General features: G+C 39.1%; 1 protein-coding gene across 1 annotated transcript in view; it reads right to left on the bottom strand.

Moving 5' to 3' along the window:
* LOC110094420 (dihydrofolate synthetase) overlaps positions 1-12,370 on the bottom strand; it is a 32,045-nt gene that overhangs the window by 3,745 nt on the left and 15,930 nt on the right. The window contains exons 5-8 of the mRNA XM_028697590.1: positions 5,770-5,961; positions 5,555-5,654; positions 5,132-5,263; positions 4,938-5,069 (exon numbers count right to left, since the gene is read on the bottom strand). Coding sequence (XP_028553423.1) covers positions 4,938-5,069; positions 5,132-5,263; positions 5,555-5,654; positions 5,770-5,961 — 556 coding nt within the window. The remainder of the gene's footprint in view (positions 1-4,937; positions 5,070-5,131; positions 5,264-5,554; positions 5,655-5,769; positions 5,962-12,370) is intronic.

Genomic DNA, 12,370 nt, shown 5'->3' with positions numbered 1-12,370 from the left:
AAATTTAGATAAAAGAAACATAATATTGTTCAAGAAATATAATATGGGGGCTGCCGGGGGTCCAAGGGGGCGCTGGCCCCTGGCGGGGTTCGACCTAGTTCGTTTGTATAAAAATTAGGAAGCGGTACCGAGCGTGTACCTAGTTGTACCGAGCTGTACCGAGCATTTACATAGCAGTATCGAGCGGTATCGTGCATGTACTAGCAATACCGAGTGTGTACCGAGCGTGTACCTAGTTGTACCGAGCTGGTACCTAGTTGTACCGAGCGATACAGAGCAAATAACTAGCGGTACCGAGCAGTATCCAGCATATACATAGCGGTACTGAGCATTTACTTAGCGGTACCGAGCATGTAACTAACGGTACCGAGCATACCTGTTAAGTTCTAAATTCCTGTAAGAAATAGCCGTGCAAAACAACAGAGCTGTGCGGAACAGACGGAGGTTGCAAATCAGAGTCAGCTGGTAAGATTTTTTATTGGAACAGACAAAGGAGGGGGCGGATTTGGTAAAAGGACTGCTCTGCGGGACGATTCGGCAGAAACAACGACTTCAACTTCGGGACAGATTCGGCTGGATTCGGCGGAAGTAGCGAATGCAGCAAATAGAAAACAAAAAACCTTCAACTTCGGGATAGATTCAGCGACCTCGACTTAGGAACTGCGGGATGTGTTCGGCGGATGCAGCAAACAGAAAATCTTTCGTGAAATTAGGGCAATGAATAGTCCTTTATCTTAAAATATAGATATATTTTTAAATATAAAAAATATTCATAAGTATACGGAAATTTAAAAATAATTTGGCGCGCTATTTTGCGCCATTGACAGCTATGCCCCCCCTGTGAAAATAAAGGTTGGATCTGCCCCTACAGCTGAATTCATAGCCTAAGATGCCAATTAGAGAGTTTTTGATGTTGTGCATCATGCATAAAACTACCTTATGAATAGTTTATCATTCAATATTTGTTTTCTAGACTTCTCTAGGTGCTTCTATTGCTACTTATATATATAAACTGATGTTAGTAGGAAGGGAGGAAGAATATTATATCATTTGAAGCTTTTGAGCTTGTGCTTGTTCCACAGATTTGGATATTACTTCTAGCAAGTCCATTTCTTCCGCCGATCCACTACATCAATCGGTATCTACATCAATTGATATCAGAGTCTGAAGCTTGTGAAGAATGATGGACCGCAGAAGATGGGTTGTCGACGACGATCAAAGCCGAAAAAAGATGGGTTATCGAAGATGATCGACGCCAAAGATGTGTGGAATCACTTGATCGATTAGATGATTTATTTTCTAATTTCATTCGTTCTGTGGACAGAATATGCATGTCGGCAATCATATTGGCGCCTTCGCTCCTCTGCACCTCCTACTCACCCGCCCGCTTTAGCGCGATTCTGGACGTTTTCCTCTTAAGAACGAAGCTCGTACTCTGCTCCTGCTCATGGTTTTCCCAACGACCGTGTACAATCCACCGTCTGCTCCCACTGCGTGACTTTAGCCTACCCAGCGACCATGTCAAACCGTGCCTAATCCCACGCTTAGAATCTCAATTCTCCCGAACTTCCCGCCCCCACTTCTGCTTCTCATGAGCGCTCAATCTCTGGCTTGATCTGCTCAAGCTCAAGAAGGTCGAATGCAGACAGCGTCCTAGATCTGAACTCTCTCAACAAAAATAACCTTGTGTGATTGGCTAGACCTCCTCCGCTCCCGCACTATCAGCTCCTGCTCCAACAATCCCGTGCCCAACCTCGCGCTCATGCAAGCAAAGGAAACAATGCCTCCCAAAGTTCAAGCAGCTTTGACCGAAACTACTCCCTACTGTCCTTTTCTTGACACTAAGAAACTAAAGTTCAAGCAATGTTAACGGAATCTGCTCCTTGTTGTTGTCCTCAAGTCACCAAGCTGCCCAAAATTCAACGAGTTCTTCTCTGGTAGAACTCGTTCTCCGGATTCATCACAGAACAACAGCTTGATGCCCAGAAGATTGTAATTGGCGTAGATCTGGTAGATCTGGTGGCTGCGACTAAACAGCAGGTTGAGTTCCTTGTTGTTATTGATCGAAATCGATTTCTCTACCGTGGGCCTCTACTTCAGAGGGCAATCCACAGGTATAAGACTTGCTGGCTTCCATTGCTAGCAAGGCACACTGAGTTCATCAATGCTGAACCACTTAAAGTTGAAATTATTGGCCATGGACTGCACATTTGTATTTTATTTCAAGCTCAAGTAAATGGCAAATGGTGTAAATGGCAAATGGTGTCCAGCTGTGGCTGAGGCATTACCGTCAATGCCCTTATACTCATCAAATATTCTTGTGCGACCTGATTTACAGAAGATGCATCTTCTGATTAGCACTCCACTGAAGAGGCCACCAGAATATCCTGTTGATGAAATTTTGCATCTATTTACTTATCCAGCTGCTGAGTCTATTGATACTAAACCAGATAAGAAATCAAAAATTTCAACTAATGAGGGTTTAGCTAATTTTGTTGTCTATTGTACCAGTGATTTTATCTCTGTTTCAAAGCAGATTCATGTCAGAGTTCGTCCATGCGGTTATGTGCGCATCAGGGTGCTGGGAAAACTTCTCTGTTGAAAGCAGTATTAGATCAAAGTAATCAAAGAGATTTTGCAAATGTTGAGTGGGTTCATCCACAGCAAAGTTTTACTGATGGATTATGCTATCTCAATGCAGGAGTAAAGTTACAAGAACAGAACTCAAAAGTAAGAAAGTTAAGTGAGGAAACTCTTCAAGCAGTAAATTTTGAAGTATGCATTCAAAATCTTCGATCCAGGAGGACTGATTTTAATGTCTATATCTACCTCCCTACCGATGACGCGACTCCACCCCGTGCCCCGGATTCTTCAACTACTAGGGGAGAATGATGTGATGCATTATAGCATAAAACTACCTTAGGAATAGTTTGTCATTTAATATCTACTTTCTAGACTTCTCTAGCAGCTTCTATTGCTAATTATCTATGATGCACAGACACAGACACGGCGACACGGATACGACACGACATGGACACGGGACACGTCAGTTATTGAAAATATAGGACACGGACACGGATTGGACACCGTATTATAGTTTTTATATTTAAAAAATAGTGTATAAAAATTAAATAAGTATAATTTTAAAAATAATAAGTCATTTAACTAAAATTTGTGCTTAAAATGATTAGTATAAGGATGTTGAGAGTAAGGCGTCGATGCCGTTTATCAATCACCGAGAGATGAGATGAAAATAACTTCACTGCCAAAAAGAAATGAAAATGAAAATATTCGATGATTGGGTATTAAGTGTGGACGTTGATTTGGTGTTGTGGATAGGAAATAAGAAATTTAGTTTAAATCCCGTCAAATACAAGAAATTATATTTTAAAAAATTCATAAAATATTTAAGATACGCGTGTCCGACACGCGTCCAATTTATATTTAATATTTTTTAATCGGACACCTTTTCGGTGCGTCCGACACGTGTCGGACGAGTGTCGTGTTGGACACGGTGTCGGACACTGCACACCTCTTTGAGGAGAAGTGTCGGTGCATCATAGCTAATTATATATATAAGCTGCTATACGTATGAAGGGAGGAAGAATATTATATCATTTGAAACCTTTGAGCTTGTGTTTGTTCCCCAGATTTAGGTGTTACTTCTGGCAGGTCCATTTCTTCCCATCCACTACATTAGTTTCACTTCTAGATATCACAGAATGATCCAAGCAACTGATCATATTAGAGAAACCAATGAAGGGGTAGGGGCAAGTACATATACAGTAGGTCAAGGTATCTTAGCAGGGCAAGCATGGTGATCACAATTGCTGTTTAATTCTCTGCTCAATTACAACAACTTTTAAACTACAAAAAATAAAAATTTGGGAGTAGCGAGAAGTTTCATTGTAGTGGTGGTGGCCTAGAATGATTGTTGTCATTGAAACCAAATGACTGCTCCTACGGAAACTATAGCACAAAAAGAAGAAATCATGCTACCATTGAGGGGTGGGGTTTCCTTTGCTTTCACACAAAATAAAAGCATCCCTTTAGCCCTTTATGAATGAGACGCATTATGTTTATAATTTATCTCAAGCACATGGCCTTAGCAACATCGCTCAATCCCATCAGTGAAGGGCCTTTAAGCCACCATAACGGCTATGAACTAGGATGCCATGCATAGGATTTCGACATTAGCTGTCATTTAACAATCTGGAGTGACCGATGACCTTAAAAAAAAGGAGGGGGTCCTACAATTTATCTGGTGATGGAAGAAGGTGCAGTGCAGCCTAGTTCAATTGGAAAAATTACTGCTATGTCAAACATTTAGGGTTTCGCTTGGCTAAAATTGCTTTTAATCCAAAAGAAAGAAGCATTAGGTAGAAATAAGTTTCTTTGTGAAAGAGATGTCCTAGGGCTATTGTTACCGAAACTGCAAGGCCACTTGCATCATAACTTGAATATCTTGCTCCTGGCAGGATCAACTCTGTAGCTAGGAACCAGGATCAACTCTGTAGCTAGGAATGCTGAGTGGAGATGTCTTAGGATAAACAATCACACTTCTGCCGCTAGACCTACCCATTACTGACTAAGGAACCAGAGGTAGGAGGTGAGAGATCTGCTAGGTTGTCGAGGCAGCTCAAGTCAGGCTTGTTAGGTTAGGTCCTTCCTAAACCTAAAAGCAGCGGCCCCAAACAAATTAAGCCTTCATTTGGGACAGCTTTCTGACTTTTTCTAGTACAAAATTTTTTATAATAAAAATCTGTATTAGAAAGTAGTAAGAAAGCTGTGCCAAACAAAGCTAAGTAATGTCTATATTTGATATATATTGTTCTTAATTTACTGTGTCAGATGAGGATTTAATTTTTTAAGGTACCATTAGTTTTATATGTGAACAAATCAGGCAATATTATAATGGATAAAGACAAAAGCAATACCTGTAAGAAGCTGCATTGCAAATGCCATGTGATCTTTATCACTTGCCATTGACACCACTAAAGCTAAAGGTCCATCTGGGTTTTCCATCTTTATTATTTCTATCAATCCCTTAGCAGATGCTTCAGTATGAGCTGTATTTCATTAAACTCGTCATCTTCTATATTACAAAATAACAATAAGACATTCCACATACCTCCATCAACAACTATGGACACCCCAGGCAAGCCCAAAGTCTCAGCTTCTTTCTTCGTTAAATACTGCCCCCTACCAGGTAAGAATGTTTTCTCTAAACCAGCTTGAATTGACACATCTGATATCCTCCACCCTTGATTTTCGGAAAACTCATCAGTAATGGAGATATTCAACTAACCAGAATCTTTTTAAACAATACGCAGAGTTTCTTTAGACCAGATTACTCTTGCTACTCTTGTAATCATGTAGTTAATTACAATGCACATGATTTCATGGGATTTAGGCTTCATTTGGGACGGCTTTTTTGTTGCTTCTTAAAACAGTTTTTCAAAATAAAAATTTTAATTTTTGTACTAAAAAGTTGCTTTAAGAAGCAACAAAAAAGCCGACCCAAACGAAGCCTTAATGACATTAGAATGCTTACCTTCATTTCGAAGACAGAGAGCAGCACAAGTAGCCGTAACGGCATTTTGGAGCTGATGCTTTCCAAGCATTCGGAGTTTTACATCAGGCAAGTCAAGAAACTGCAAAGTATGAGCTAAACTGATCTGCTCGTTGATAAAATACAACACTACGCTCTCTCATTTGAATAGAAACACTGCATGCTTATGATCCATAAAACGTGCAGCAGATCCATACCAATGGTATATCCTCCTGAATGTTGATGTGAATTTCACAACATTGATAGGGAGTTTCCGCCTCTCTTCCAAAGAATCTTGTAATGCTCTTAATTCCAGCATCACATGCTGACAATACCGGAGAGTTCAATGAAGATGCCTTGCTCCTAATGATATGCTCAATATGCGGCTGCAATGGACCGCCGATTACCACCTGAAATTTAAACGCTTATGGGCTCACAATAGCTTTCACGCATGAAAACAAAAACATAATAAAAATATATCATAATTTGAAGAATGTTTAAAACAGTGAAGGTGTATGTACTAGATATAGCAAAAAAAATACACTTCAGCACATAAAGAGAGAAATGAATATAAAGAATATATCTTGATTTAGCTTAACATTCAAAGAAAATTGGTGAAGACCTCGATGATTACGAGCTCCTCGCTTTGTTTCTCCCTTGGATTTATTCCTAATCTGGAGAGGACTGAATTAAGCATATAGAGAAAAAGAAAGAAGAGAATATTTGATTATAGCAGGAAATCAAGAAATTACCCAGGGAATCAAGTTCAACAACAACAACAACAACAAACTCCAAGAGATTCAACACAAAAATAATTTTTTATTGATAGAAAATCAAATACGAACAAAGCAAAATACAATGGTCCTCTGTCAAGGAGGACCTTCTCTCCCAAACCCTAGACGCTGCTAGGATCCCTCAAAAAAAAAAAAAAAACTAAAGCACTCTCAATAATATTCTGCATACCAAACATAACATAAACCCTACTACTTATACCAAACAATAAACAACAAATTTCAAAACAGCCATCCCCCAATTGCCTCTCAAATCAGCCCCAAATCTGCCCTTTGTAATAAGGAAATATCTCCTAATTAATCCCCACCAAATCAGAATTCAAATTGAATCTCTTACCGTAAATAATTCTCTACTAATTGTAATTAAAATTTTCCTAAATAAATCCTCTTTGATTAAGAAACTTCATAAATAGCTTCCTCTTGATTAGGAAACTTCCTAATTCCCTCCTGTGGGCTCTAAAAATTCGCGCGCCGGCCTCTCCGCGGCCCCTTTCTCTTTTTCGGGTCGTCGAGGAGAGTTTTAACACTTAAATTTCAAGCCAAATTTTCAGAAGGTAGATTGGGTTTTGAATAAGACATTACCCGGAGATTTCAACCTCATTTTGTTAGGATTTTATGATCTGAGTTCAGGTTTCCTATATGAGTAAACCCCTAAAGTTAATTACCCCTCCCTGTAACGAGAAAGAACTTTCGATTAAGGCTAGCCGTCAAACAGATACGTAGTATCCAGCATATAGTAGGAACATGGTTTAGGTGTTTAAAATTTTAATATTTAAAATTAGAAATTCATCACCTTGCACTTAAAACGGATGGTGGGGGAAATGATGATAGACTATCAAGATCCCAAGGTTTTGTCATCCCAGATCATCATGATACCTAATCTACTTAGTCAAAGGAGGTAGTCGACCCAACCTGACAGAAGGATCCTTGTCAGCAACTATAAGCTACTTTGTCCAAGGGTACCTTGTAGACCTGGGATAAATATTTGTCTAAGGGGACGAATTTGAATCCAACTTAGCTAATAGGAAGCTTTGTGCCCTATCGATCATATCATATTGATTCATTGCCCAATGATTTAGCACCATTGGGGAACATACGGGCTTTGACTATAAACATAATTTAATGGTGTCATTTGAGGGAAAAACCACCCGGTCAAAAGGTCTCGATCATAACCGTTTACCTGTGGTGGCATTTGGCGATGAAACCACCGATTACAGAACACATGTCACGTCCTTACTGGCAAGAGACGGCTTGAAAATTAATCCTAGTAATATTCTCGACTAGACATTTGCTCTTTGTGAGTTGAATTATTTTTAGATTTGTCCACCTCAGTAAACTATTGTGGATGATGGATGGATATTTTTGTTTTAAGTATTTTGGTGATTTATTTCAATTTTAAATATTGACATCAATGAATATATTTCATGGGAATTTGGAGACATTTTGAATATTTGGAATCCCCTCCAATTGAGATTTTCATCAACATAATTATGGGCAATTTCATTTTTTCTGTTGAATATTGTTGACTGTCTACTTGCTGATAGGGGATCGGGTTCGTCATCGGCTTTATGACTTTATTAATGAATTTTTTTTATTGTAAACTTTGAAGGCCTAAAATGAACGTATAAAATAAATATCCCGGTCGGTGCTGCAATCATATATTTGTTTGATAGTTCAAGTCGTAGCGACTCCTATCTATTTACATAAAAGGATCGGGTTCGAATTTAGGTTCATTTCTTGACTCACGCAACATCCTCAAACGTTATGTATGTGCATGCATCACACTCGTTGAGGCCCATGCGGATATTTAATTATATATATGCATGCATGTTGGCAAATGCATTGTACACTGTTTATTTATAGCATGTGATATTTTTGCATATAAATGAAATGCTGAGTGGCATGCTTGAATGAAACATTCTTCTTATTGTAAATGCATGCGAGAGGATACTTTAAAATGCTAGACACTAACTGGCTCTGTGAGTGGCTCTCATTTGGGTGAGCACAACATTTTATTTCGAAACTTGTAGACGTTTTCTATCTGCTTGTACAAATATTACAGATCCGGTAGCGTTATCTAGTAGCGCATTAGGCCTCATTTGTCGTACTTCGGCAGTATAGTTTTGCTTATTTTATCTTCTGTGTGTTATTATTTTCTTCAATATTCATCATGCATGAGTGTACTTTAGCCTGCAAACGAGTTATACGATGCATCAGGAGCCTTCCGCCTATTTCTTGCAAGCGAGCTAATTTATCTGGTACGATAGCCTGGCGCAGCAAATTTGCTGATTCAATTTACCAGAAGCCCGCAGTTTTTACTACAAATTCTCTTCTTTTGCTTACAGGTGAATTGTAGCATTTCATTGTGGGACGCCCTTTGTTTTTAATTGCCACATGCTGGTGAATTGTGTTCAGTGTGGCATCCTCCAACACTGCTTTGTAGGTGCTTGCATTTATCACAGCTCTTCTGTATTTGAGTATGGCAAGTTTCTTACAGCAGCTCGTAGGCACTTGCATTTGCTGCATGTTGCTCTCTACTGCTTGCAGGGAATTAATGTACTCACCTGTCGCTGAGTGGTTGTTACAACGGCTTCATGGGTGTTTGTATGCATTGCAAATATGTTTTCTCTGCCTGTAGATGATATGTTGTGTGTATGTCTATGTTCACAAAGGACCGACCATCCTTGCAATATATCTATTGTTGCTGCTTGTAGGGCTTACTGTATTTTCTTGCGTGACTTAAGTGAGCATTACAAATCAACTGTCATCATTTGTATGCAACTTACAGTATTATTTAGAGACTTTGTAAATCTATTTGCAATCAAATTATACATTCCCTCTAATTTCATTGCTTGCAATGTTGAATATATTTGCTTGTATTTTGAGTTGATTGCAAGGCATTGTTGCATCCGTCACTAACCACTTCATGCATGTTAGCTAGTGAGTTATTATGTTCACTTGTATGTCTTTCATTGTTGTCCATGAACATTCACAAGCTTCTACTAGTCACTTGCAAGCACACTATTATGTGCATAAACCTCCTTCATTTCCAGAAGGGTATGTTTGCTCGCTTGATTTATACAAATGTCATAATCAATCACTATTATTTTCACATGATTTGCAATATTTGTTTGCCTTTGCTCGCAATTAGATTGTGCATTATCATTGATTTATGCTCATAATTTTGTATGCCATAAGTCTCATGTTTATTTGTTGATATTCATTTGAATAATTAAAGTTGTTATTCGGCCTTGATAAATTCATTTTGATCAAACATTTATCAATTTTGAAGTCCAATTCCCTGTTTATTATTTAAGTTTCGTTCACTGTCAATTGTTCAAGTTTAGGTCCCCTGGTATTTGTCTAAGCTCAGTGTATTTCCAGCTTGAATTTCGGCGGCGTCCCGACGTCTTTCCTGTTTTGGAGAAATTTTGGGAGATGGGCCTTCCCACCACGTTGGAGAAAAATGTGGAAGGTAGGTGTCGGGTGACACCATGATCATGGTCTTAATCACATCAGGCCAGAGAAAGGCGTGTATGAGTCTTCAAGGATACTTGTTTGAAATGCACGGTTCTTTCCTCACAGGCATGACGGCAAATACACTGGTACTTATGATTGTCCCCATCACACTAAATAAAAGCATGTACATAGCCTACTCGCCTCCTCGCGAGCGTCGCACAGGATTCCCGCCCACCACGCTAGAGAAAAGCATGTATATGTGGTTTAATAGTGCAACGCGAACGTCGAAAGCATGATTTGAGGTTTTTTGAGTTTGAGGGGCATTATGCCTTAGCAAGCAAATCGACAGCGATAGTGTCGGGACAACGAAGACGACGAAATCATAAAAATTCCTCTCTTTTTTTTTCTTTTCTATATATATATATATATATTATCAAGAGGGAGAGAGCAACTGTTGGATGTGAGGATGAGGGTTCGGGTATGAAGGCTAGATTGCGGCTAGTCGGAGATCAAGTGGCCTGTAGGAGGAACATTGTATAGGTTGGGATCCTGGTGAAGGTCAGGATCGAAGTAGAGCTGGGCTCGGCTTGGAGTTGAGATCGGGTTGAGGCGTTAGTGGAGACTCGACGTTGGTTTCGGCCGATAAAGTGAAGGCGTCAAGCGGTACATGTTGGGATCAATTGTTTAAGTTGGCTCACGACTGCAAGAAAGCGACCGGATCGAATGCTAGGCTAGAGTCTGGGAGTCGGATCGATCAGCTATGGGCTGAGAGTTCGACAGCTTGTGCGTGAGGTTCGGCCGAATAGAAGGCTGCGGCTATGAGTAATAGAGGTAGAGGCAGCGAATTGTGATTGATCTGCTGTGTGCGGGTTGCTGTGAGAGATCGACGGCTAAGCTCAATTGGGTTCTTCAAGGAGATTAATGACTTCTTTTTTTCTTTAGATAGAAAGACCTCTTCCTTGCTGTAAGCAAATTCAATCCTAAGAAATTTTTTGAGGCCCCTGAGATCTTTGGTTATAAAATAATTCAGTAAGTTGTGTTTAACTTTACATATATCTTCCTTATCATTGCTAGTGAATAATATATCTTCTTTATCACTACAACAACAACAACAACATCAAGTCATTATCCCACTATGTGGGGTCGGCTACATGAATCCTTGTTCTCCATTGTGTCCTATTAAAGGTCAAATTCTCATTTAAATCTAATAAAGAAAGGTCATTCCTAATATTTTCTAACCAAGTCTTTTTAGGTCTGCCTCTATCTTTCTTAGCATAAGTCAAATCTAATACCTCTACTCTCCTAACCGGGTCATTGGAAGGCCGTCGTTTTATGTGACCAAACCATCAAAGGCGACTCTCTCTAATCTTATCTTCTACTGGAGCTACTCCAACCTTTTCACATATATGATCATTTCGTATCCTATCTCTAAGGGTAAAGCCACTCATCCACTGAGCATCCTCATCTCTGCCACACTTAACTTAGTATTATGCTTCTCTTTTAATGGCCAACATTCAGCACAATAAAGCATTGCAGGCCTCACTATCATCTTATAGGATTTTCCCTTAAGTTTGAGGGGTACATTTCTATCACATAACAAGCCCGATGCATTCCGCCACTTCAACCATCCAACTTGAATTCTGCTGATAATATCCCCATCTATTTCACCATCACTCTGAACAATAGATAATTACATTACAGAGAAAAAAATAGCAGCGATTATAATTCACATATCAACATATACAATCAGCAGAAGCGTCCAAAAGGTCATATACAATAGCAATACGGCTACAAAACAGAAGTCTACCAAGGCTACAAAATAAAGCTACAGCAACCGAAGAAGCATCACGCGGGAGGCTCTGCACCTGAAATATTAACCACATATAATGAGCTAACTAGCCCAGCAGGTCACCAAAGCCTACAACTGAAATCAAAGCACGACACTGAAACAATATGCAGGTCAATCAAGTCAAGTCAAAGCAAGTCAAAAGACTATGATCAATGAATCTATGCAAATACAGAAATCAAATCAAATCGAATCAATCAATAATCAATAGTCAATACGACGGCAAAAGGATCAATAAATCAATACGTCACAGCGATCAAATCAGTAAGTGCTTTCAGTCAATATCTATCCATCGTAGCAGTGTCTATCAATCAATACTATCAGTTCAATCAGTCGTGTCGTCTAGTCATTCCATTGTATCTATAATATCCATCTAATCAATTGAATATCTATTTCAGTCAATAGCAATCCATAGCATCAAATCAATTCAATAAGAGACTCGTATCAGAACGTACTCTTACAAATCAGTCAGTCAATTATTCAATACAATTTACTCGATGTCAATATACGATATTCAATGTCAATACATCAGTAAGAACAATTCCATAATGACGACGTAAGATGAATCATCTCAATCAATAGAGCACTTTCCAGTCCATTATATCAATCAGCAGGGAATCCATAGAACGATCAAATCAACATATCGACAGAGCAATCGAAATCAAATCCATACAATGAAATCGTCAGGTCAATTGAAATCAATACAATCAATTCAATAAAGAA

The sequence above is a fragment of the Dendrobium catenatum genome, unplaced genomic scaffold (genome assembly GCF_001605985.2).
Source record: "Dendrobium catenatum unplaced genomic scaffold, ASM160598v2 fragScaff_scaffold_113, whole genome shotgun sequence".
In the NCBI taxonomy this organism is placed as follows: domain Eukaryota; kingdom Viridiplantae; phylum Streptophyta; class Magnoliopsida; order Asparagales; family Orchidaceae; genus Dendrobium; species Dendrobium catenatum.
Note: the sequence above shows the minus strand (reverse complement) of the source record. Positions and strands in the feature narration are given on the sequence as shown.